Source organism: Bubalus bubalis, chromosome 4 (genome assembly GCF_019923935.1).
Source record: "Bubalus bubalis isolate 160015118507 breed Murrah chromosome 4, NDDB_SH_1, whole genome shotgun sequence".
NCBI lineage: Eukaryota > Metazoa > Chordata > Mammalia > Artiodactyla > Bovidae > Bubalus > Bubalus bubalis.
The window spans coordinates 54,928,697-54,956,293 of NC_059160.1; the positions used below are offsets into that span (position 1 = coordinate 54,928,697).

At 41.3% G+C, this 27,597-nt stretch overlaps 2 protein-coding genes across 3 annotated transcripts in view; one reads left to right on the forward strand and one right to left on the reverse strand.

Annotated features, from left to right (window-relative positions):
* UTP20 (UTP20 small subunit processome component) overlaps positions 1-6,454 on the reverse strand; it is an 86,901-nt gene extending 80,447 nt beyond the window's left edge. The window contains exons 1-7 of the mRNA XM_006043580.4: positions 6,262-6,454; positions 5,286-5,366; positions 3,046-3,112; positions 2,796-2,928; positions 2,153-2,341; positions 1,228-1,309; positions 452-589 (exon numbers count right to left, since the gene is read on the reverse strand). Of these exons, the coding sequence (XP_006043642.3) occupies positions 452-589; positions 1,228-1,309; positions 2,153-2,341; positions 2,796-2,928; positions 3,046-3,112; positions 5,286-5,366; positions 6,262-6,306 (735 nt within the window). The 5' untranslated portion in view covers positions 6,307-6,454. The remainder of the gene's footprint in view (positions 1-451; positions 590-1,227; positions 1,310-2,152; positions 2,342-2,795; positions 2,929-3,045; positions 3,113-5,285; positions 5,367-6,261) is intronic.
* Positions 6,455-6,465: 11 nt separating this feature from the next.
* The window catches only part of SLC5A8 (solute carrier family 5 member 8), a 135,210-nt gene continuing 114,078 nt past the window's right edge, over positions 6,466-27,597 (forward strand). Inside the window, exons 1-2 of one of the 2 annotated variants that reach the window (XM_025283642.3) lie at positions 6,466-6,609; positions 8,062-8,163. In XM_025283642.3, coding sequence (XP_025139427.3) covers positions 8,119-8,163 — 45 coding nt within the window. In that variant the 5' untranslated portion in view covers positions 6,466-6,609; positions 8,062-8,118. Of the gene's footprint in view, positions 6,610-8,041; positions 8,164-27,597 lie in introns of both variants that reach the window. The other variant, XM_025283643.3, reaches the window with a different exon arrangement.

Here is a 27,597-nt window from a genome sequence, read left to right on the forward strand (position 1 = left end):
AAATGAATATGTACACTCTTAGTCTCAAGTATTTCACTGTTATTTCCACTCTTGATTATTCTCCACTCTGATCAAGCTATCTTAAAATCTGATTCAGGATAATCAAGGATATGACAGTTTTGGTGGTTAACTATGTGTCCCAAAAGAATTTCAAAACTAGGATTAGGAATTTTATCATACAACTGCCCACCCCCATCACCCTCGCTCACTGATCAATTTATGTTACCTTCCAGCATGCAGGATGAAAAAGAGAGCAGTGATTTTTTACATGAGAAATACCTAATAACCCAGGGCCTATATTAAGTAAGCACTGCTTTTAAAGCCCTAATGCTCCCCAAATGTTTTCTATTTACTCTACGTAATCCTCTCTCTGAATCACCTGTGTATATCTCATTCATTTCCTTTTTAATCCTTTTCACAAAGACTCAAGGAACTCCTCTAGCTCATTTACCTTCTCTGTGCAAGAGTGAAACATATTTCTAACTCCTTTGCACATTTCAAAGAGCAACTGTCCAACGCCTTCTACTTTTTCTGGATGTTCATCAAGATCAAGAAACATTAAATTGAAAAGTGCATTTTTATCAGAAACCTAAAACACAAAATGCAAATAGAAAACTGCATTTACAACATAAACATATCCAAAAGAAGAATTATTATTTGCTATTCTAAAGATTTATATTTAAATGTAATAAGGAAAAAAATTCTGAAAAGAAGAGACACTTGCCAATGATTTCAAACTACTGCGAGAGTACCGTAACATTTGTAATGTTACACAGGAGTGATTAATTCATGGGTATAATATGAAGGTATGTACCAAGAAAAACTATGTAAGGCAACATTCTATCTTTTATGAGTATAAAAGAAATTTAATAGCAATGATTTTATTATAAAAACTCTTATAAAAACAAAAACAAATGACACTATAAAATCAGTTGCTTATAGGAAACTATTATAAAAAATCCCTGTTAATCTCACTGTTCATGTATAGACTGACATGAATTAGAGAATGTATATACACCAAATAACAAGAAAAGAAACAACCAAATTATTTCACATTAGTAAGCAAAAACAACCTTATGATGAGATAACCTCAAAACACTAACAGGTTTCCATTTATATATATATATATATGTCAGTCCATAATAACCATATTGTAAACGATATTGCCTTCTGTTCATCAGATTCTTGAGGATTAATGAGCAATAAACATACAATTATCAAACTAACCTTTCTCATCAAAAAAGTAAAGCTTTCAGCAGCAAAATTTCTTATATGTAGCTTTTTATGAGCCAGAAGTGTACTATACATGCTATAAATGAGAAAATAAGATATTTAATTAATCATTTTAATAAAGATGTATTAATAGTACATGTCAATTATGTTCTTAATACTATGCAAGGAATGCAAGGAAGGTATAATAAAATAAGCAGTTTAAAATCTCATTCGATTACATGACACTCACATGTCAAATGGAGACTGAAGTTAACAGACATTAAAAGTTCTAGGATTGGTTGTTGTCAGTATCAATAAAAACTGCCTGGACTTCCCTGGTGGTGTAGTGGATAAAGAATCTGCCTGCCAAAGTAGGGGACATGGGTTCCATTTCCGATCCAGGAAGATTCCATGTGCTATGGAGCAACTTAGCCCCTGTGCTGCAACTACTGAAGCCCATGCACCTAGAGCCTGTGCTCCCACGCACTGAAGCTAGAGAGCAGCGCCTGTTTGCCACAACTGGAGAAAGCCTGTGTGCAGTAACAAAGGTCCAGTGTGGCCAAAAACTAAAAAAGTAAAAACTTCCCTTGACCAAAAGACAAAAACTTAACACAACTTAAATGCTAAAAACTATCACTGTAGAAGAGGATCACTCTTCTGAGGGGCTTCGAGCACCCAGTTGTTTCCACAGAGGAAATCTTGTGTTCGACAAGTGCCTATTGCTTTTGCTCTCAAAGCTGATACAGATGGGGAACAGGACTTACCGTAGAAGGGCATGAGAAATCTTTTTGAGATGATGGAAACATTCTTAAACCGGATTGTGGTGATCGTTGCATAACTTTATAAATTTACTAAATAGCACTGAATTATATACAAAATAAAATTTTAAAGCAAAAAAAAAAAAAAAAGAAGAAAAACCTATATGAGAGAAAAGGGTTACCTGTATATATTGGACATGTCTTTCACCATCAGTCTCCAAAGGTACTTGTACAGATATGACAGAGAGGTGAAAGCCCATTCTAACAACTCCGTGTCCTGAGTCTCCAGGATTGAGGTGATGGTCAGAAAAAAATCCTGAAAATGGGGATAGAAGTCTGTCTGCAGATCTCGTGCCAACTGTACAATCAAACTGGATGAAAAAAATAAAGGAGGTAACTGATTCTGACACATGAAGATCAAAAACTGAACACTACAAATCTAGTTCACAAATGATAACCAATCGCCTATGATGAAAGGATTAATTGAACCTTCTAAACCAAGTCTCAAGAGAAGTATAAAATTTTTCATGTTTTAAGAGTTGAGCAAAGAAATCAGGCTACAGCAAGAAGATACATTCTATCACAAGTTATGGTCAATCATTCCAAAACTGTAAAAAATCAGGTTCTTATAAAAGTAGAGAAAGCAAAAATCCCTAAGATTCTGCTTTACGGTAATGTATCAATATTTTAATCTAACAACAATAAAAAAAGGTAAATTCTTGCTTCTACATTACAAACACCAGATCTAAAGCACATGTAGCTTTAAAGCAACCTTTCTTAAAATTCAGATAAATGTTGTCACTTTTCTCTCAACATGCTACTTACTCCAAAAGGGGTTGATAGGCATAACTGTTCTTGATTTGCAGGTGAGTCTTCAAACTCTGAACTATCTCATTTTGATGATACACCAGCTGATTGAATGACTGGCATTTGTCAATAACTTCTTTGTAAAACTTCCCTGGGTAGGGGGAAAAAAAAAAGTTCTACTTTTCTATCACACCACCACTCTTTAGCTGTTTTGACCATATTCAGTGCAAATGTCAGGTGAATAAAATAGAAACAAAACAGAAAATACCAAAGTGTTCCGTCAGGTTCAATTCTCTCCACTTCAGCAGACCCTCAAAAAAGTAGGTTTCAACTTCCTGCCAAGATTAAAGCAGTCCATCAATCAGACAACTCAAAGAAAAACTATAATCAAGGTAAATAAGAATAAAGATATATTAATATTTTAAGACAAGCATGATAGACAAGAGTTGAAAAACTCTTCTTAGTTTTTTTTTTAGCAAAGGGCATTAACTAACACACCTTAAAAAGCAATTGGGTATACAATATGGGCAGCAGATTTAAACATATGCAATAGTCACATTTAAAAAAAAACTTTTTATTTTTCTCACAATTTTAGGCCAAGAAAAATGTTGACTCTTACAGTTCTTTCATTCTGCTTTTGGAAATATGAATTGCTACACTCTTACAGAGAAGTAATCTGGCATTTCTATTAAAATTAAAAACAGGTATGTCCTTTGACCCAGCGCTTCCATTTTTGGAGATATTCTTATAAAATTTGTGAATATATAAGGATAAAGATGCTCATTCAGCTTTATTGTGTGTGTGGGGGGGGGAATATAAAAAAGCCTAAATATCCAACAATAGGAAAATGGTTGGCATATACCTTATGGTCTACACATAAGATGATATACCATGTGTCTATCAAAAAAAATTATATCTATTACTGAATTAGAAGGATGTTGACAGTATTCTTTCAAAGTGAGAAAAGCAGGTTTTATAGTGAGGAATTTGGTAGGAACCAATTTTTCTTAAGAGAAAAAAAAAAAAAACCTCTTTAAGTGTTTGCACATATTTATATGAAACTAAAGTTCTTACTTAGATGACTACCAAATCATCAAAAATGGTTGCCCTGACTCCAGTCATGCTCCTTCCTCCACATTAAAGCCAAAGAGATCTAAAACTTACACTTGGATCATGTCACACACTCCCCTGTCTTATAATCCTAGAATGATTTCCCACAGCTTCAGGATAAATTCAAACTTAGCTGGATATGAAGTTTTTCATGGTCCTTGATTATCTCTTCAGCATTATCTTTCACCAGCTACCCCTTTCACCCATTCACAGTTACCATCAACACAAACATCCCACATCCAATTATAAGCGCGCCAAAATGCTTTGCAGGTTCTTGAATGTGACATGCTCTCTTTAGCCTCTATTCCTTTACAAACGTTTCTTCGTCAGCCTGAATCAGCCTTTCCCGCTTTCTTTGCCATGCTAAAACCCACAGAAACAAGACTCAATTCACATAACACTTTGCCTACTTAACCTTTTTTGACACCTCACTTTACACCCCCAACGAATCTTGGTTAGGCTCCCTTCACTGTGAGCTCCCAAAGCATTATGTGCCTACCTAGATAACATCACTTAGCTGAACTCACATATTGGTAACACTGAATTCACATATTAGAGACACGGCATTCAAAGTGACAGTGAGCAGAGCCTGCCTCGAGTCAAGTGAAAAACTGTAAAAACTGAGGTTGAATCCCAAATTGATGGCATGTTATAAAAATATTGGTAGAGAAATGATGCAGTGATTTTTGAATACAGTTATGGCTGAATTACAGCATGGTCAGAAACAGAAAAAAGTTATATGGTCAAGGCCCCCTTTTTTTAAATAAAGGAGGAAACTAAGCCCCAGTAAAGTAACTTGCTCAAAATCTCTTTATTTATTTATTTTTTAAATTTTATTTTATTTTTAAACTTTACAATATTGTTATTAGTTTTGCCAAATATCGAAATGAATCCGCCACAGGTATACATGTGTTCCCCATCTTGAACCCTCCTCCCCATACCATCCCTCTGGGTCGTCCTAGTGCACCAGCCCCAAGCATCCAGTATCGTGCATGGAACCTGGACTGGCAACTCATAAAATCTCTTTAAAACTGTAGTTTCAGGAATACAGATCTGCAGCAGGGCTCAGAATGCATAAGGGAAGGGAGAGACTGGAGTCAGAGGCCACCTGAGAATCCAGTCAATTTTCTAACATCATCCAATAGAACTTTTGCAATGATGGAAAATGTTCCATATCTGCATTTGGTCAACATGGTAGCAACTAGCCACAAACAGCTACTGAGCACTAGAATTTTTTATTTAATTCTATCTAATCTGTCAAGTGTGGCTACTGTTTGAGACAGCAAAGGTCTAATGCATTTCACGTTCATAAAAGAATGGCTTGAGAAATAATTCACGTCTCAGACTGAAAAACCAACTATGAGTACTTGAAGATCAGCTAATTTAACATTCTCTTACCTCGTCGTAGCTTGCAGTTCTATCAATCCGGTGAATAATGTCGATATTCACATTCCCCAGTCGCTCAGCAAATGTAAGAAACTGAAGAGGAGGAGTATATTTAAAATACATTATCATTTTATACGTTTCATATCTTGAATATCTGTTTTAGTGCTATATAATCATATGTTGACAATTTCCTTGTGAAAGTATAAAGTTTAAAGCTTCCATATGCCGCCTCATGTTCTATCATTAGAAATGATGATATGCTTCACTTTCAATTTCAGACTTGTATTTTCAATCAATCATAAAATGTATAACTGAGTTTTACAACTAGAAGTAGACATCACTGATGAATCACAAAAGACAACTTTAAACAAACTGAACGGGCGTTAAACAAATGTACTGCAGTACTATAGGAAGAAAATGAAATATTTCTATGAGTGTATTTGCAAAATGTTTAAAATCAAATTCCCAGGCTAGACTGTGTTAAAAGACAGCAATATAGCCTCGCTAGATCTACTGCTAGGTTTCATTCATACCCTGCTGCAAGCACAGAATCTGGCGAAGTCGTTTCACCAACTGTATTTTTAAATATACATAGACCTACGGTTGTGGAGTAACAAAGAAACCCTCAAGAAACAAACAGAAAGCGGTGTTATCAGCCAGAAGCTTTAAGTCCCTTACCTCCTCCACCGACCCGCCTCCCCAATTCGGTCTTCAAGGATAAAAGAGCAAAAATAAATTCCTAACCGGTTAGTCTGTGATACTGAATTTAATTCCGATCTGAAAGGACCTCTGAAGCAGGCCAGACCCCACAAACCATAGCGGAAATCTGGAGTTCGGGTTTCCTTCCCCATCCCATTATTTACTACGCCAGGAGAGAGGAAGGCTCGTTTGCCAGAGCCTCCGGACAAGAGACTCCCGCTCGGTCCGGAGCACGGTACTCCTAGAATCCCGCTCAGAATCAGGCCCACCGGCAAGTTCCCTCGCTCACCCGATACGTGTTCTCGGTCTTGTGGGAAACCGGCTTTGGCTTCATGGCTGCAGAGGGGCAGCGGCCCGCGAAGATCTCGGGAAGGGTCGAAGGGATGCTACAGGCTGTAGAGAAGGAAAACTGGTTCACACACTTGCACTCCCACGTACTTAGACTATCTCACGTGCGGCTTGAGTTACTGGGGGCCGCCATATTGGAGACGGGGAGGAGGCTGGGCGGATCACATGAACGGAAGTAGCGGACGGAGCAGGCGCGCCAGTCCCCAGAGCCTCTGGGAACGGCGGAGTGTCTGCGGAGGTGTGTATGGAAGTTTATCAGCTGTCTTGAGCGAAGGCTTATAAGAAAAAGGTGCGTTTTTATCATAAAAGAAAATACGTCGTCATTAACAGCTGACCATCACTAACCCTCACTATGTACCCTACACCAAGCAAAGTTCTTTACATTCATGGTTTGACAGTAAAGCGCATTGTGAACGTTCAGTTCAGTCGCTCAGTCGCGTCCGACTCCTCGCGACCTCATGATGATTCGAAACGTACATATTTTTAAGTCTCTTTAGCCTACGAAGAAAGCAAGGATTAGCAACCGGTAAGTGGCAGTCTGGCAGAGGTCACTCGGCTTCAAAGTCTGATATTCTTAACACGCCTGCCAACGCAGGAGATGTAAGAGACGCGGCTTCAATCCCTGGGTTGGGAAGATCTGGAGAAGGGCATGGCAACCTACCCCAGTATTCTCGCCTTAAGAATGCGATGGACAGAGAATGCTGATTCAGGCTGACGAAGAAACCTTTGTAAAGGAATAGAGGCTAAAAAGAGCATGTCACATTCAAGAACCTGCTATTGCCCTCTATGCCAACATCTTCAATATCTCCATGCCATCCTCTGTTCCCTTTTACCACAATGGTTCTGCCTGCCCCATCCCTTCCAGCCAGTTCACTTAGACAAATTCTTTCATTTCTTCCTTCATAAGCTCGATTGGGAAGTCTTGGCAATTTTGCTCTTTAATCTTTGTTTCCTCAGTGCCCTCTAATTTAAACCCCAGGGATTACAAGAATGCAAGGAGTTTGCCTAGCTACGTGAACCTCAGTTTACTCATCCACAATTTAGGGGTAATACTAGTGCCCCTCATGGAGTTGTTCTGAAGAGTCAGTAACCTAATACTTTGGTTATCGAATTGTGGTCCCCAACCAGCAACATCAACACTGTATGGGAACTTGTTAGGTGTGAATTCTGAGGCTTCACCCCAAACCTGTCGAATCAGAAACTGGGGATGAGATATTTTTATTACATATTTGCTATTGTCATTATTTTATTCTCCTATCCATATCACCAGGGTAGGTTGTATTATCCTCACTTTAAAGATAAGGGATCTGAAGCTCAGAGGACTTCTAAGCAGTGGAAGCATTTGTATTTGGGTCTTCCAGGGTTTTTGTTTTTTTTTTTTACTGCCCCACTTTTTTTTTTTTTTAACTTTTTACTTTATATTGGAATATAGTTGATTAACAATGCTGTGTTAGTTTCTGTACAGCAGAGTGATTGAGCTGTACCTGTACATGTAGCTATTCTTTTTCGAATTCTTTTGCCATTTCCCTTGTTGTGTAGTATTGAGCAGGGTTCCCTGTGCTATACAGTAGGTTCTTGTTTTCTATTTTAAATATAGCAGTGTTGCCCCACATCTTAAGACTGTGAACTAGGAGGGACAGACTTAGAGAAATAAATGCATGGATGTTGTGGTGGACATTTGTAGAGTTCTTGACAGTGTGTGTTCTCTCTTCTTGAAACAGCATCCTGATTTTCCTTTCAGGACTCACTCTTCCCTCATTCTCAGTATCTGAAGTTCAGATTAGACACCTAGGAGGGCATGTGTCCTAAGAAGCATTTCTTTGACCAACTAACTGGTTCAGAGGTGAGTATGTGTCCTAAACTGGACCAAGGGCCCTATCTGGAAGTTTTGTTAGAGCTGTTGGGAAAGAGGTGCTTCTTTTTCCTGGATTTTGCAAGATGATAGTAGCCTTAAGCTGTTGGTGGCCATTGTGTGACTTCATTGAGAAGTCCGCCTGAGAATGAGCTCTGTGCAAAGTAAATGAGAGAGAGAGAGACAGGGAGAAGGGGTGAGGGAGGGAAGGAGATGAAGATGAGCTTACGTGAGCCAATGGATCCCTCCATCCAGTTCTTGGTCTTTTCAGTTGCCCTAGTTAACAGATTCCCCCTTTGTGTGCTTAGGTCAATTTTAATTGGGTTCTGTCACTTTCACCCAAAATGATACTTAACACATCTGATTTAAACTTTTTGTGTTGCTGATAAATAAGACTGGAAACTTAAGCCTTCCTTTCAATGCAAATGTTTATATGGTGAGTCAGAGTCAAAAAAAAAAAAAAAATCAAAGACAAAATCTTGATAATAGGAGTCAGTGATAGACTGGAAAGAATATCAGACCAGGAGTCATAAAACCTGGTTTCTAATCCTGGGAGGTTCACTCAGCTGTGTGACTTTGTAAAATTAATGCTGCTCTGAAAGAAATAATGTATACATATGTGCTTTAAATATTCCATTGAAGTCAAATAATTATTAGAGTTTCTCCTTAAACTTCTTACATGTATAGAATGGTACATTTTCAGTTAATTTAGTGGTGGAGGTAGAGAAGGAGATGCTTCTTGGTTTCTTATGTATTGCTCTTTGATCTGGGTGATAGAATACTTTAAAGATACATTTAAAAATACATCTTAAGAGAATGGAAAGGCAAGTCACAGACTGGGAAAAATATTTTAAAAACATATATCTGATAAAATATGTGTATCCAAAATGCACAGAGAACTCTTACAATTCAGAAATAAAAAGAACTGAGTTAAAAATGGGTAAAAGATGTTAACAGACACCTCACCAAAGAAGATATACAGATAGAAAATAGGTGAATGAAAGATGTTCAACATCGTATGTTATTAGACAGTTGCCTATGTGTTAGATTGACTAAATTGTAAAACGGGTCTCTAGCCCCCATACCACAGACTGTACCAGTCTGTAGCCTGTTAGGAATGGGGCCACACAACAGGAAGTGAGTGGTTGTCTTCCATGAAACCAGTCCCTGGTGTCAAAAAGGTTGGGGACTAGACTACTGCTCTAAAATATTGGCAACACTAAATCCTGGAGAGGAGCAAAACAAACTCTCATTCATTGCTGGTGGGAATGCACAATGGTACAGCCACTTTGGGAGACAGTTACCTACTTTTTGTAAAGCTAAACATAGGCTTATCATATGATCCCCCTGTCACTCTCCTAGGTATTTAACTAAATGAATTGGAAATTTATGTCCACACAGAAACCTGCATATGGATGTTTATAACAGCTTTACTCATAATTGCCAAAATTTGGATGCATTCAAGATGTCCTTCAATAGGTGAATGGATGAACAAACTATGGTACATCCTTAAATATAGTATTGTTCATTGATGAAATGAATCTGAAAAAGAATGGATATATGTATATATATGACTGAAGCACTTTGCTATACACCTGAAAATAACACAACATTGTGAATCAACTATACCCCAATATAAAATAAAAATTCAATTAAAAAAATGAGCTATCTGGTTTCAAAAAAAAATGAAAGAAGCTTAAATACATATTGCTAAGTTTAAAAAGCCCATTTGAAAAAGCTGCATACTGTGTGACTCCAACTTCATGACATTCTAGAAAAGGGAAAATTATAGAAACAATAAAAAGATTGGCGGTTGCCAGGGGCTGGGAGGAGGGGGCAAATAGGTGAATCACAGCGGGGTTTAGGGCAGTGAATCTATTCTGTATCATACCATAATGGTGGATACATGACTTTATGCATTTGAGAGTACTCACAGAATAGTAGAACACAAAGAGTGAACCCTCAGTTAAATACAGACTTTAGTTAGTAACAGTGTATCATTATGGGCTCATCCATTGTAACAAGCATGCCACAGTAATGCAATGCAGTTAATACTCAGAGACAGACTTCCCTGATGGTCCAGTAGCTAAGACTCTTCACTGCCAGTGCAGGAGGCCCAGGTTTGATCCCTGGTCAGGGAACTAGATCCCACATACTGCAACTAAGAGTTTGCATGCTGCAGCTATTAATAAAAAATACCACGTGCCACAACTAAAAAAGAAAAAGAACCTGCATGCTGCAACAAAAACCAAAGATTTTGCATGCCTGCAAAGAAGACCCAGTGTAGCCAATTAAATAAATAAAAATTAAAAAAAAAATGGGGGAAATTGTATGGGAAGGGAAAGTTGGCATACAGGAGTTCTCTACGCTTTCTGTTCAAGTTTTCTGTAAACTTAAAGCTGCTCCGAAAATAAAGACCATTAACTTAAAAAAAGTTGCATCTCCTCCTAACTCCTTCTTGGACGCAGAGTTCTTTGGAGAACATCATGACTACTTGAGATGGGATCTGGAAAGACAACATCCTGCTCTTGAATCCTGGGAGCTCCAAGAGGAAGTCGGATCAGAATCTCATTAACACTGGAAACGAAGAAAATTTGGATCTGTGTGATTCAGAGTGAAAGAGAAGCAAGTGACTCAGAATGCCAGATAGGGAAAAAAGTCTATTTACATACTCAATGAATTTCTATTGAGTGCCAGCTATATGTCAGAAACTGATCTAAAGGCTTAAGAGACAAGAGTAAACATATGAATTCCCTGTCTTCGTGGGGCTCATGTTCCAGTGTGGGAAAATAAAAAATCTATAGTAGATCATCAGATGGCAATAAATGCTATGGAGATGAGTATACTAAGTGGAGAGTGTGGCAGAAACTTTTAACTATTCCACAGAATTCATTCCCCTTTTCATTTTTTAGAAAAAGAACCCCTCTCTCAGCTTTTAACTGATAACATGGCTACGGCATTAGAGTCTGCATTCCCCCTGCCTTCATTTTGCACCTGGATATATAGTTCTGTGACAAGTTCAGTTCAGTGGGGTATGAGTGGAAGGGTTTTGTGTAACTTTCAGGTCATTAACTGAAGGATAAAGCCACTTTCCTTGTATCCTCTCTTTCTCCTTCCAGCTGGCTAGGAGATGGCACTGACTGGAGCATCCTTGGAAGCCAAGTATGGAAGATGACAGAGCCCCCAAATTTAGAGTGCTCAATTACTGAGTATTACACAAGAAGGAAGTAAACTAACATAAGCCATTTTGGGTTTGGATCTAATTTCTGGGTCAGGAAGATCTGCTGGAGAAGGGACAGGACAGGCTACTTACTCCAGTACTCTTGCTCTTCCCTGGTGGCTCAGCTGGTAAAGAATCCACCTGCAGTGTGGGAGACCTGGGTTCATTCCCTGGTTGGGAAAATCCCCTGGAGAAGTAAATGGCTACCCACTACAGTATTCTGGCCTGGAGAATTCCATAGACTGCCTAGTCCATGGAGTCGCAAAGAGTCGGAGATGACTGAGCAACTTTCACTTTCATTGCAGCTTAGCTGGTACTTAATTTGGAGAGCACCAGAGCAAAGTGGGGGAGGATTTGCAATGTTGTATAAGGTAATCAGGGAAACAGAAGCATGAAGGAAGAGAGGGAGGGAACCATGAACATGAAGATAATTCCAGGCAGAAGAACAACAAGTGCAAAGGCCCTGAGGCAGTATTGAGCTTCAGTCTGGTCCAGGAATAGCCAGAGGTCTAGCATGTCAGGAACACAGCAAGTAGGAGAGGAAGTCAGAGGGTTGAAGAGCAGATCACATATAGCGGGTTATAGATCATACTAGGAGATTGCTGAAATGGCCTCTTAGAAAGGGTGGCCAAGGTCCCAGGGCACGGACAATGAAAGAAGGTCCATGGAAGAGGAAATCACCAGATGCCTTATAGGAGCAGTGAAAGAAGACTGCTATGTATTTCTCAATCATCTGTAAGTTGATTTATGCTTATATTCATGGGGAATTATAGAGACAAAGACATTATGATTTCACTATATACTCTTGGATGTATTCTATTAAACAGATACTGTATTTGTAATCAAATGCTGTCTGGGCAGGTGCGTTTTCCAGAGATTCAGTGGGGATTTAATCTAAAGGATGAGTAATCTTCCACCAAGAATGACCACAACCCAATGCCCAGGAATATCTTTGTCACAAGAGCTATGCAGTCACAATGTTACAAGCATTCCCCATTTTACAGGCTAGGGTAACCCAGAGAAATCAAATGACTCACTTGAGATGACACAGGAAATTAATGGCAGAATTGGGAACTAGAATTCAGGTGTCCTGATCCCCAATTTAATACGCTTCCCATTACAATGAACTTTACTTCATGTTAACTACAAAAGATGATGGTGGATATTTCAAATCACAAAACAATCCTAATGACATTTGCCACTGGATTTGGCAGTATTCTTGCTTGGAAAATCCCATGGCTGGAGGAGCTTGGTGGGCTTGGTGGGCTACAGTCCATAGGGCTGCAAAGAGTCAGACACGACTGAACGACTTAACAATGCTTTGGTTGAGGGATCCATTCTTTTGTCAGCAGCAGATTTTCTTCCTCTAATGATTCTTTGTCTAAAGCACTGTGGAATGAAAAACTGCCTTGATTGCACACAGTCAGATAATCTTGATGGAGATAGTGTTAATAAGGCCTTTTATCTATAAAGGACTTGAAGATTTGTAAGGAATTTAACGTCTGTCAACTCCTCTGATCCTTACAGCATCCCTGCAAGGTAAACAGGGTAGATATAAGTTCTGTCACATTACAGATGAAATTAGGTAATCCCAGAGATGAGAAGTGACTCAGCTGAGGTCACTCATCTCTGACTGATGATGCCAGATTTTCTCGCTCCAGGTTCAAAAGACTTCTTGCAACATGTATCCACCCAGATGATGAATAGCTGATACTTTATAGCTCTTGCTATGAATCAGGTACTCTTCTGTGTTTTGCATATTATGACTCGTTTACTTGTCTTACAAGGTAAATTCTATTGTTATTCCCATTAGTGTTGGGAAAACTGAGACTGAGTTACTTACCCAAAGTCAGTTTCATAAAGCAGTCAGAGCTGGAACCCAAATATATGTAGACTGTATCCAGAACCTGTGCTTCTGGCCACTGCACTGTGCTACCTCTCCAGTTACGACTCTGAAGCCATTTTATGATTCAGGTAGCTCATGGGCACACATCAGGAGTCTGTGAGATGAAATTAAGATACCTCATAGTTCCAGTGACTGTCCTAAGCCCGTCTTTAATGTGAACAGCCTCTTGATCATTATCTACTTATATGATAGATGTAATCAAGATTTGACTTGTAGACCCATCTTCTGGGTGGGATGGAAGAAAACTTGTGCATAACAATAGCTATTTTGGCATCAGTGTTGAAAAGTTTATACAGATAGTGAACCACGTATGTTCTGCAAAAGAATCAGTGCTGAGAAGTCATTGCTTCACTCTCTTTTTCTTTAATTCATTAGTAATATCAAGGAGTAGAGAAGAATATAGACAAGTATAGAAGCCTATTCAATAGAATACAGTGCAAGTAGCATGTGACAGTTCTGAACCTAGATCTTGCACTCTTCCAGGCTCTGTTAGGCCTTTACCAGGGCAATCAAAAAGCCCAAGCTAGCCTTTTGGGTGATGAGAGACTACATGAAGAAAGCCTTGTAGCCAAGTCATCTAAAGCCAAGGCCATGCATGCATACATGCTAAGTCGCTTCAGTCGTGTCTGACTCTTTGCAACTCTGTGGACTGTAATCTGTCAGGCTCCTTTGTCCATTGGCTTCTCCAGGCAAGAATACTACAGTGGGTTGCCATGTCTTACTCTAGGGATCTTCCTGATCCAGGGATTACACCTGCATCTTTTATTTCTCCTGTATTGGCAGGTGGGTTCCTTACCATTAGTGCCACCTGGGAAGCCAAGGTCATGCATAGTATTCATCTGTTCTTTTGATAGCACTACTTTAATTTTCTTTTAGGGAACCCTCTCTTTATTTATTCTTAGTCCATGTGTTTTTATCACCAACCCATCTCCTATCTCTGGGTTGGATGAAAGTGATCCAGACCCAGGCACAGTGTATTGCCCTAAAAAAACAAAGTGGTTGATCAGGGATAGGTGTGTGATCCTAGTCAGTCCAGTGAAAGTTGTCCCTCATATGTTTACCTGAACTATTAGAGTACAGGTGTCCTTGGTGGCTCAAGTAAAGAGTTTGTCTGCACTGCAGGAGACCTGGGTTTGATCCCTGGATCAGGAAGATCCTCTGGAGAAGGAAATGGCAACCCTCTCCAGTATTCTTGTCTGGAAAATCCCATGGACTGAGGAGCCTGGTGAGCTATACCCCTTGGAGTCACAAAGAGTCACACATGGCTAACACACACACCAACGTTAGAAAACAGAAACTCTCTTTCTACTTAACTAATAGAATATAACCTAGAGGCTGCTGGTGGCCATCCTGACCCATGAGGGAATATTTGCATGAAAATGAAACTAAGATAAAAGTAGAGCCAAGAGATGGGGAGAATCAAGTTCCCAATGACAAATTAGGGCATCTAGATCTAGCTGTGTCTACTCTTGGACTTTTAAATAACGTGTGTGCATGCTCAGTCATGTCTTACTCTTTGCGACCTGACCCCATTGACTGCAGCTCGTCAGGCTTCTCTGTCCATGGGATTTTCCAGGCAAGAATACTGGGGTGGGTTACCATTTCCTTCTCCAGGGGATCTTCCTGACACAGGGATTGAACCCATGTCTCCTGTGTCTCCTGCATTGGGAGGTGGATTCTTTACCACTGAACCACTTGGGAAGCCCATATGAACCAATAAATTCCCTTATGTGTTTAAGCAAATCTTAGATTTCTGTCACTTGCAACCTAGATTAATTTTCCTGATTAATTGTTCTGGTTAATACTGGCATAATTCATACGTTAGACTTTCTTGCTTTGCCTGAAAGCAAACTGTATCAGTTAACTATTGACACAAGAAAGCTGCATAAAAAAACAGCCACAGTGGCATGCAACAAGCCTATGGCTGGATGGTTCTCATGTTCTGGGTTGGTCGTGGCTGATCTTGGCTGGGCTTGTTGGTGCTGGTGGTCTGCTGACCAACTAGGGGATGGCTAATCTAGCATGGCCTTGGCTTGGATGACTTGGCTACATACCTCTGCGTCATGTGGTCTCTCTTCATCAAGCAAGCCAGCTAGCTTGGGCTTGACTCATGGTCAAGAAGAGGCCTGAGAGAGCCTGAAAGAATGCAAGACCTAGGCTCAGAACTTCACACACCACTGTCACCTTACTCTGTTTGGCAAAGCAAGTCGCAAGAATAGCTCATATTCAGTGGGTGGGGAAATAGTCCATCTCTTGATGGGAACAGCTACAAATTCCCATTGCAAAGGGCAAAGCTACAGGGAGGAGCCAAGGATTAGAGCCATTTTTGCAGTCAGTCACCACACTCATCCTTGTTACATTTGATACAATGGTAGTAAAGAGATAGGGAGAAGGCAATGGCAACCCACTCCAGTCCTCTTGCCTGGAAAATCCCATGGGCAGAGGAGCCTGGTAGGGTGCAGTCCATGGGGTTGCTAAGAGTTGGACACGACTGAGCGACTTCACTTTCACTTTTTACTTTCCTGCATTGGAGAAGGAAATGGCAACCCACTCCAGTGTTCTTGCCTGGAGAATTCCAGGGACAGGGGAGCCTGGTGGGCTGCTGTCTATGGGGTCGCACAGAGTTGGACACGACTGAAGCGACTTAGCAGCAGCAGCAGCAGTAAAGGGATAAGTAAATGGGGACTGGCACTTACCAGTTGCTCACCAAAGGTAGCATGTTCTTTCAGTGCAGGAGATGATGCTCCCCTGGGAAGACCATAGCCTTGACTACACGGACCTTTGTGGGCAGAGTGATGCCTGCTTTTCAACACACTGTCTAGGTTTGTCGTAGCTTTCCTGCCAAGATGGTAGCAGATCTCTGGCTCTGAGGCAATGAAGTTGAAAGTTAGGATCCCCCTGAATTTTGCTTCTCAGGTCTTTCTGCCAGTTTCGTGAGCGCCCAATTGCCTGTGTTAAATACCCTTCTGCTTGAAATATCTAGAGTGGTATCTGTTTTCCCTATAGGTATCTACATGATACAGATTTCAAATTCTGGACTCTAAACTGTCGTCTCTCACATTTGTTAACCTTATTATTATCCACTTTTTTCATGTTCCCAGCCTGCTGCCTCACAGCCTACCCTCTTGCCCACACACCTAGCATACCCTTAGGAAGGGAGCTCTGCTTCTTATTGCTGAGAAAAAAGAATGTGTTACATATGACCTCCCTCAGCTATTCTGTCTCTCCACTTGGAACTGTAGCTACCCTTTTTGTTTCCTTCTGCTCCATCTGTACTTCTGGGGTAGAAAAAGGATAAGACTTTTATGTGGTGCATGGCACCTTTTATTTACCATTTTAACCTAATTTTCTGCCATTTTTCATATGTGCCTGTACTAATTATGGTAGACTGACAGCACTGAAAAATAAAAAAAGATGGAATTGTTGCTGTAACAAAAGACCCCAAAATCTGTAGTAGCTCAAACACAGTGAAAGTTTATTTCCTGCTCAAATAACAGTGCTGGGCACATGTATAATCAATGGGATAAGCCCTCCTCTATTTAGGGACCCAAATTGATGGAAACCCAACCGTTTTGAAGATGTGCTTTTCAATGTGACCTTTCCAGACATCCAGGAGGGGAAAAGCATATGAGGGATATATATACAGAGTTTTTTGTGGGTCAGGTCTAGAAATGTCTTTTTTATTCCCATTCCATTAGCTAGAATTCAGTCACATGGCTATACCTAACTGCAAAGGAGGTTGGGAAATGTAGTCCAGCTATATGAAAGCTGAGTGCCGAATAGTTGATGCTTTTGAACTGTGGTGTTGGAGAAGACTCTTGAAAGTCCCTTGGACTGCAAGGAGATCAAACCAGTCAATACTAAAGGAAATCAATCCTGAATATTCATTGAAAGGGCTGATGTTGAAGCTCCAGTACTTTGGCCATCTGATATGAAGAACTGACTCACTGGAAAAGACCCTGATGCTGGGAAAGATTGAGGGCAGGAGGAGAAGGGTACAACAGAGAATGAGATGGTTGGATGGCATCACCGATTCGATGGACATGAGTTTGAGCAGGCTCCGGGAGTTAGTGATGGACAGGGAAGCCTGGCATGCTTCAGTCCATAGGGTCACAAAGAATCAGACATGACTGAATGAATGAACTATGTGTCCAAGAGGAAGGAAAAAAATGGATTTTGGTGAATATCAGTCTGTGCCATTATGCCTTAAACCTTGGAAAACTTAATTTTTCAACTGTTCAACTTTGTCTCTTCTAAATTAAGGATAATAAAAGCATCTCTGTAGGGCTGTTGTAAGGATTAAATGTATTATACTATAATTCTTAGAATAGGGCCTGGCACATAGGCAGGTCCATCCATAACCATCAGTGTTACCTGTTGTCATTTTTATCATTATCATCATCATCATCCTTAGAGACTCAGCTTAAATATTACTTTCTAAGTAAAGTCTTGGTTCTCCCCTTTTTCTCCTGCCCATCTCTTGCCCAGAGTTACATTGTATTATAACTGTTTTATGATTGGTGCCTCCCGTAACATGCTTCTTGAGGGCAAGAATTGTGTTTGCTGCTGCTGCTAAGTCGCTTCAGTCCTGTCTGACTCTGTGCGACCCCATGGACTGCAGCCTACCAGGCTTCTCCGTCCATGGGATTCTCCAGGCGAGAACACTGGAGTGGGTTGCCATTTCCTTCTCCAATGCATGAAAGTGGAAAGTGTGTTTAGTTCTTTTTATATCTCAAGTATCTAGCATAGTCCCTGGGGTATGATAGATATTCACTAATATTTATTGAAGGAGGAAAAGGGGAAGGGGAGGAAGGGAAAAAAGGGAGAAGGAGGGAGAAAGGGAAGGAGGGAGGGAGTAACAAAGGAAGAAAGGAAGGAAAACAATGCAAGGGTCAACATCTTGCCAAAGGTAGATTCATGAAAGGGCAGCCTGATACACTGCATAGCGGCTTTAGTTGCTACCATATCCCAGATCCCAGAGGCTCTGAGCTACTGCCAGCTCAGGGTCCAAGCTTCAAACCCTGTGCTGGCTGCCCTGTGCACCACCTCTCATCCTCTCAGCCCAGCTTTACTCCAGCCGCTGCTACAACACTCAGGCCGCCAGAGGTATAAGCCTACCATCCCTTGCCTCAGATGTTTGCATCTCATTCTGCCCTGGGCTTGCTGTCCATTTCTTTCTTGGACACCTGCAGAAATGTGTTTTGACTTTCACATATGCAAACAATGCAAGTGTGAGGGAGGTGGCATGTTGTGGGGCAACTTAACCATTGAAGGACAGGAGGTAGTGGATAAATGTTCCTTTTTTCCAGCTCTTGGGCAGTTGATTCTGGTAGGGTGACCAACTTGTCCTGGTTTCCTTAGCACTTTTCTGGTTTTTCCTCTGAGAGTCCCACATGGCAGGAACCCCCTAATTCTGAAAGGAATTCTACAAGACTCTTCATGAGCTTCCGGTGGGGGTCAAGTCCCAGGTGCGCAGAGCTCAGTAACACACCTGGACTGCCTTTCCCTACTTACTTCGATGCAAGCCCTGTCTCAGGCTCTGCTTTCTGTTGGTGTTTGAATTGGGCAGCCCTGAGCTATTTCAAATCCTGAAAGATGATGCTGTGAAAGTGCTGCACTCAATATGCCAGCAAATTTGGAAAACTCAGCAGTGGCCACAGGACTGGAAAAGGTCAGTTTTCATTCCAATCCCAAAGAAAGGCAATGCCAAAGAATGCTCAAACTACCACACAATTGCACTTATCTCACATGCTAGTAAAATAATGCTCAAAATTCTCCAAGCCAGGCTTCAGCAATATGTGAACCGTGAACCTCCTGATGTTCAAGCTGGTTTTAGAAAAGGCAGAGGAACCAGAGATCAAATTGCCAACATCCGCTGGATCATGGAAAAAGCAAGAGAGTTCCAGAAAAACATCTATTTCTGCTTTATTGACTATGCCAAAGCCTTTGACTGTGTGGATCACAATAAACTGTGGAAAACTCTGAAAGAGATGGGAATACCAGGCCACCTGATCTGCCTCTTGAGAAATCTGTATGCAGGTCAGGAAGCAACAGTTAGAACTGGACATGGAACAACAGACTGGTTCCAAATAGGAAAAGGAGTTCGTCAAGGCTGTATATTGTCACCCTGTTTATTTAACTTATATGCAGAGTACATCATGAGAAACGCTGGACTGGAAGAAACACAAGCTGGAATCAAGATTGCCAGGAGAAATATCAATCACCTCAGATATGCAGATGACACCACCCTTATGGCAGAAAGTGAAGAGGAACTCAAAAGCCTCTTGATGGAAGTGAAAGTGGAGAGTGAAAAAGTGGGCTTAAAGCTCAACATTCAGAAAACGAAGATCATGGCATCTAGTCCCATCACTTCATGGGAAATAGATGGGGAAACAGTGGAAACAGTGTCAGACTTTATTTTTGGGGGCTCCAAAATCACTGCAGATGGTGACTGCAGCCATGAAATTAAAAGACGCTTACTCCTTGGAAGGAAAGTTAAGACCAACCTAGATAGCGTATTCAAAAGCAGAGACATTACTTTGCCAACAAAGGTCTGTCTAGTCAAGGCTATGGTTTTTCCTGTGGTCATGTATGGATGTGAGAGTTGGATTGGGAAGAAGGCTGAGCGCTGAAGAATTGATGCTTTTGAACTGTGGTGTTGGAGAAGACTCTTGAGAGTCCCTTGGGCTGCAAGGAGATCCAACCAGTCCATTCTGAAGGAGATCAACCCTGGGATTTCTTTGGAAGGAATGATGCTAAAGCTGAAACTCCAGTACTTTGGCCACCTCATGGGAAGAGTTGACTCATTGGAAAAGACTGTGATGCTGGGAGGGATTGAGGGCAGGAGGAGAAGGGGATGACAGAGGATGAGATGGCTGGATGGCATCACTGACTCGATGGACGTGAGTCTGAGTGAACTCCGGGAGTTGGTGATAGACAGGGAGGCCTGGTGTGCTTCGATTCATGGGGTTGCAAAGAGTCGGACATGACTGAGCGACGGAACTGAACTGAGCTTCCCTGTGTAGTGATGTGTTCCCAGCTCTAGAAAAGTAAACAGGGCAGGGCCAGAGGAAATGAGTCAGGGCTCCAAACAGCCAAATTAACACTTTCCTGATGTTGCTACAAAATTAATCTGGAAGAGATGATATCATTTAAAGATATCCTGAAACAAAAACAAAAAACCTATTCATTCAGTAAAAAAAAGAAAAGAAAAATGATATTATCATGAAATGTTTATTAAATGTGCAAACAGCAGGGTGTTGGAGAGAATATCAATCAGAAGACTTAGCTTTCCTTTTTTTAATATTTTTTATTTATTTGGCTGCATTGGATCTTAGTTGCAGCCTGCTAGATATTTGTTTCATCATTCAGGACCTTTTTTTGTGGCACATGGTCATAGTTGCCCTGCAGCATGTGGGATCTTAATTCACCAGCCAGGGGATCCAACCTGCATCCCCTGCACTGCAAGGCAGATTCTTAATCACCAGAACACCAGTGAAGTCCTGGGAGACTTAGCTTTTAGCCCCACTTGAAGCTACCTTGTGGTTCAGACGGTAAAGAGTCTGCCTGCAATGAAGGAGACCTAGGTTCGATCCCTGGGTTGGGAAGATACCCTGGAGAAGGAAATGGCAACCTACTCGAGTAATCTTGCCTGAAAAATCCCATGGATGGAGGAGCCTGGCAGGTACAGTCCATGGGGGTGCAAAAAGTTGGACACGACTGAGTGACTTCACTTTTACTTTCTAGCATCATAATCCTACATGACCTTTGTCATTTTTCTTCTCCTTGGGCCTCAGTTCCTCATCTATAAAATGAGGACGCTGGACTTGTCCCTTTTTGCTTTTACCAGTTGTCCTGTTGTACAGGAGACAGGGATCAAGACCATTCCCATAGAAAAGAAATGCAAAAAAGCAAAATGGCTATCTGGGGAGGCCTTACAAATAGCTGTGAAAAGAAGAAAAGCGAAAAGCAAAGGAGAAAAGGAAAGATATAAACATCTGAATGCAGAGTTCCAAAGAATAGCAAGGAGAGATAAGAAAGCCTTCTTCAGTGATCAATGCAAAGAAATAGAGGAAAACAACAGAATGGGAAAGACTAGGGATCTCTTCAAGAAAATCAGAGATACCAAAGGAACATTTCATGCAAAGATGAGCTTGATAAAGGACAGAAACGGTATGGACCTAACAGAAGCAGAAGATATTAAGAAGAGATGGCAAGAATACACAGAAGAACTGTACAAAAAAGATCTTCACGACACAGATAATCACGATGGTGTGATCACTGACCTAGAGCCAGACATCCTGGAATGTGAAATCAAGCAGGCCTTAGAAAGCATCACTACAAACAAAGCTAGTGGAGGTGATAGAATTCCAGTTGAGCTATTCCAAATCCTGAAAGATGATGCTGTGAAAGTGCTGCACTCAATATGCCAGCAAATTTGGAAAACTCAGCAGTGGCCACAGGACTGGAAAAGGTCAGTTTTCATTCCAATCCCAAAGAAAGGCAATGCCAAAGAATGCTCAAACTACCGCACAATTGCACGCATCTCACACGCTAGTAAAGTAATGCTCAAAATTCTCCAAGCCAGGCTTCAGCAATATGTGAACCGTGAACTTGCTGATGTTCAAGCTGGTTTTAGAGAAGGCAGAGGAACCAGAGATCAAATTGCCAACATCCGCTGGATCATGTAAAAAGCAAGAGAGTTCCAGAAAAACATCTATTTCTGCTTTATTGACTATGCCAAAGCCTTTGACTGTGTGGATCACAATAAACTGTGGAAAACTCTGAAAGAGATGGGAATACCAGGCCACCTGATCTGCCTCTTGAGAAATCTGTATGCAGGTCAGGAAGCAACAGTTAGAACTGGACATGGAACAACAGACTGGTTCCAAATAGGAAAAGGAGTTCGTCAAGGCTGTATATTGTCACCCTGTTTATTTAACTTATATGCAGAGTACATCATGAGAAACGCTGGACTGGAAGAAACACAAGCTGGAATCAAGATTGCCAGGAGAAATATCAATCACCTCAGATATGCAGATGACACCACCCTTATGGCAGAAAGTGAAGAGGAACTCAAAAGCCTCTTGATGGAAGTGAAAGTGGAGAGTGAAAAAGTGGGCTTAAAGTTCAACATTCAAAAAATGAAGATCATAGCATCCAGTCCCACCACCTCATGGGAAATAGATGGGGAAACAGTGTCAGACTTTATTTTTGGGGGCTCCAAAATAACTGCAGATGGTGATTGCAGCCATGAAATTAAAAGACGCTTACTCCTTGGAAGGAAAGTTATGACCAACGTAGATAGCATGTTCAAAAGCAGAGACATTACTTTGCCAACAAAGTTTTGTCTAGTCAAGGCTATGGTTTTTCCTGTGGTCATGTATGGATGTGAGAGTTGGATTGGGAAGAAGGCTGAGCGCTGAAGAATTGATGCTTTTGAACTGTGGTGTTGGAGAAGACTCTTGAGAGTCCCTTGGACTGCAAGGAGGTCCAACCAGTCCATTCTGAAGGAGATCAGCCCTGGGATTTCTTTGGAAGGAATGATGCTGAAGCTGAAACTCCAGTACTTTGGCCACCTCATGGGAAGAGTTGACTCATTGGAAAAGACTGTGATGCTGGGAGGGATTGAGGGCAGGAGGAGAAGGGGACGACAGAGGATGAGATGGCTGGATGGCATCACTGACTCGATGGACGTGGGTCTGAGTGAACTCCGAGAGTTGGTGAGGGACAGGGAGGCCTGGTGTGCTGCGATTCATGGTGTTGCAAAGAGTCGGACACGACTGAGCGACTGATCTGATCTGATCTGGCTGTTGCACTTACTTGTGGGGTACTGTGGGGAGGACAGAGGCTCCAGGGGTGTCAATAGGTCAAGCAAATAGGGGAGGGGACAGGAGCCGAGGTTCATACCTGCATCAGTAGTTGAGTACATGTTGCAAAAAGATTATATAAATGGATCATGGTGGATGGTGAAGAACCCCTAATGAGTGTCCCTAATGTTCTTAAGATTTATCAATGAATCAAAAACCCTCTGCCTACCTAGACGAGATTTCAGGGCCAAGAAGATTTGCCTTTAACTTTTTTTTTTTTTTGGCCATATGTCTTAGCACGCAGGATCTTAAGTTCCCCAACCAGGGATGGAGCCCATGTCCCCTGCAGTGGAAGTGCAGAGTATTAGCAACTGGACCACCCAGGGAACTCCCTTCCTTTAACTTTTAAGAAAGATCTTCATAAAAACTGAACAGCTTGAGGCCATGACCTTGACAGCCAGATGGAAAACCCAGCCAGTGGTGTGCTAGAGTACTTTGTACCTACTTGTAAGAGGTGATTGTGAAATATTCAGGAATTTTGTGAGCCTAACAACCATTGGTAGCTTGAAACCAGTCTTGGGGAGAGCACTGACACCATAGAAATTGGCCAATGCTAAAACTGGGGCTCTCTCTGCCCCCTGAGTTGTTTTACCAGCCCTTCACTGCATCCAGCTTTGATCACTGTTAGCTTCTTATCCAGGATTGTGGCTAAATTATATGTGTGTGTCTTAAAAATTTTTTTTTTTTCCTCCTGTGTTTTTTTTTTTTTTTTGGATTGTGGATACAGTGATCAGAGTCATTAAAACATGTCTTTCTCTCTCCCTTCACAGAGGTTTTCTTTATAGATGCTATGAATTTGAAAGATGCAAATCCCTGCAGAGCTATCTGGCAAGAGTCCATACCCCCAAGTCCTGCAGGTCCTGGCAGGGCCCAGCTCTGCCTGTATTCCTCAGAACCACGTCAGGGTGTCATGGTGCTGCTTCAAGAGTGTTTGTCCTCATGAATTGCCTCTTTGGGGGCTTTGGGCAATTCTTGAAGGATTTTGAAAGCTTGGTTGGAATCCTGGTTGTGCCACTTGGTAACTCTGTGACTGGGCAAGTTACCTAACCTGACTGAACAGTTTAACTTCTGGGCTTAACTAGAACCTAAGGAAGTTTAAGCGTTAAGGTACCACACTTGTGTGAGTCTCTCACGGGGGAGCCTTAGGCATGATGTAATTTGTTTAATGTTTATTTGTTTGGCTGCACCTGGTCTTAGTTGCAGCACGAAGGATCTTCTACCTCCAATGTGGCGTGCAGGTTCTTTGGTTGCCACATGTAGATATTTTAGCTGCAGCATGTGAACTCTTGGATGCGGCCTGCGGGATCTAGTTCTCTGGCTAGGGATCGGACCCAGGCCCTCTGCATTGGGAGCACAGAGTATTAACCACTGGACCTCCAGGGAAGTGCCTGCATTTTCTATTTTAATCTCGTCATCTAAACCCAACCCCTCACCCCTACCACAAAGTACATCATCTTCAGAGATTCACACAACTTGGATCAGCTACTACTTGTGGAAAGGAATCATGCAACACATGTAAAAGGCTTAACCCAGGGTCTGACCCATTGGAAGAGCTTCATTAAAGTCCCTGCTGTAATGCAGATGCTTTCCCTCTATCACCACACATCCCATGTCATTTTTCTCCTGTCCCGAAATGTCAGCACTCGTCCACATTCTGTTCGTAGTTTGCTTCTCCTCCGCCCACCACACTGGCTTCTTGCCAATCACTTGCCACTCGGCCAAACTTACTCCAAGAAGTGCAACATGCAGCGCCTCACTGCCGTGATTGTAATGGTGAGAAAACAATTTTTAGCAATCACGTTCTTCATCTCCTTGCAACGTGACAGCAAGGAGAAACCATAAGTGAATTGCCCGAGGCTCCTTGGTGTGATGGGGAATCAAAGACATATTAATACTTAACAAAACATCGAACAGGACAGGAAAACAAAGGGCAATTGAGGCAAGGCTCTGATGCTCTGCCAATTGTTAAAATAAGAGGCTGATTGTCAGTCCACCATGAGGTAGAGAGCTTCCCTTAAGAGCATAAGTATCTCAGAATTATCAAAAGCCTCTAAGTCCCCTTAGTGATGGGCTTTTACCACCGGTAGAGGGGAGGCAAACCACATTTAGTGCATTTGGCACTACAGGTGTAGCAAGAATTTCAGAGCCATATGCCTTTACTCATGGTGAGTTAGGGCGTGGTTGGTGTGCCTGTGAGCCCGACGTGCACTCCTTCCCTGAGCTGGAAGAAGGGACCTTGAGTCAGATGAAACTTAGGTGCAGTCATTACTAACAGACTGTTGTATGCACGGCACCTGGAGTGGTGCTTTCTATTACACAGTGTTGAAAGCTGTCCAGTCAGGCGGAGAGAGTGAGGCCATTGGGATCAGATGAATCTCATTTAATCCCGGCACTGCTTTGTGTTGTTATATGATTTAGACTGTTTCTGCAACCTCTGATCCTCAAGTTTCCTCATCTGTAAAATGGGAAAAATACCACTCACATTGCAAAATTGCGAAGTTTGTAATAAATGTTCATTTTTTTACCCTCTTCTGAAAGCATAGAATCCAAGTGCAGTTTTGGTATTCTCAGAAACTGTTCATGTAGCTTTTCTGAGTCTTGTAGTTATGTTAGTAGTTGAAACATTTTGTCCTGTTATATTTTTGTGGCACAAGAATTAGAATATTTACATGAGTATGATAAAGAATCCACCTGCATGCAGGAGACCCGGGTTTGATCCCTAGGCTGGAAGATCCTTTGAAAGAGGAAATGGCAATGCACTACAGTATTCTTGCCTGGGAAGTCCCATGGACAGAGGAGCCTGGCAGGCGACAGCCAATGGGGTTGCAAAGAGTCAGACACGACTGAGCAACTAACACTTTCACTCTTTCAAAAAAGATTACACATAATTCCAACATGTAGTTACAGCTTTTGTTAAAACCCTTGGAGGTAACCTTCCAGAATATATTTATGCATATAAATACTTGTATTATTGAAATATAATTATATGATTCATATTATTCTATAACCTGCTTTTTAAAAAAGATGATAGATCTTATTTATAGGAATCCTTGGGGAAAATCTCTTCCCTGACAAGCCAGGTAACAACTCTTCCTTGTCATAGGAAACAGTTGAGATTAACACACTATTACAATTGTCTATCGTTATTAAATAAGTTATAGTAAAACTTCAGTGCATTTTTCCCAGAGAAAGGCCATACAGCCGCTATAATGAAAGAAAACAAGTGACATTTACAAATCCCATTGCTGAAACTCCTTTGTTTAGGAATCATGTTGGTTTTTTTTTTTTTTTAACAATTTTATAAAAACTATAAAGAAACTTGTCCCTTTGCATTCAAAACAAGGCAAAAAGAGATTTGTAATTGGATATTGTCCTTGATCAAGCTGCTATATCAAAATACCATGGACTGGGGAGCTTAAACAATGGACATTTATTTTCTCACACTTCTGGAGAATGGAGGTCTGAGATTAGGGGACCAGCAGATCTGGTTCCTAATAAGAATGTCATTCCTGTCTTGCAGATGCCCGGCTGCCTTCCAGCTGCAACCCTGCATGGTGGAGAGAGAGTGTGCTCTGGTGTATTCTTCTGCTTATAAGGACATTAATCTTAACTGTGGGGCTCTACTCTCATGACACTCTCATGACCTCATCTAAACCTAATTACTTCCAAAAGCCTGCCTCCCAATACCATCACACTTAGAGTGAGGGCTTCAACATGTGGATGATGGGTAAGGGTAGAAACATCTAGAACAGAACAAATATTGTTATAGGCCCATAACACCTTCACTAAACAAGATAATGGACTTCTCTGGTGGCTCAGATGGTAAAAGAATCTGCCTGCAATGCACGAGACTTAGGTTCGATACCTGGTTCAGGAAGATACCCTGGAGGAGGGAATGGCAATCCAATCCAGTATTCTTGCCTGGAGAATTCCATGGACAGAGGAGCCTGGCAGGCTAAGTCCATGGAGTCAGAGTCACACGTGACTGAGCAACTAACACTTTCACTTTTCTGTAGAGAAAATAATAAAAGGGAGCAAATTACCTCTACCCTAACACGGTACTGGCACTTAGAAAATGCTCCATGTTTGTTAGATTCCTGTTCTGCCCTCATTCCTCACGACAGTGATACGAAACATCCACAGGCTTTGGAATCAGACCAGGGTTTGAACACTGGCTTATTATCATTGAATACTGGCTTTATTTATCATTATCACTGGCTTATTTGAACACTGGCTTATCATTTGGTGGAGCATCTCGAAGCCTCATTTTATATTTGAGGATGTCCCTTCCTGGGATAGGGTGACTATCCACTCTTCTTTTAGGGCTCTGGCCCATACCTCAAGGATTTATCTCTGTGTAAATTTCACATTTCCTGGGCAATAGAAATTTCTTAGACATGTAGTTATCTGCAGCTGCTGCAGGTGCTAAG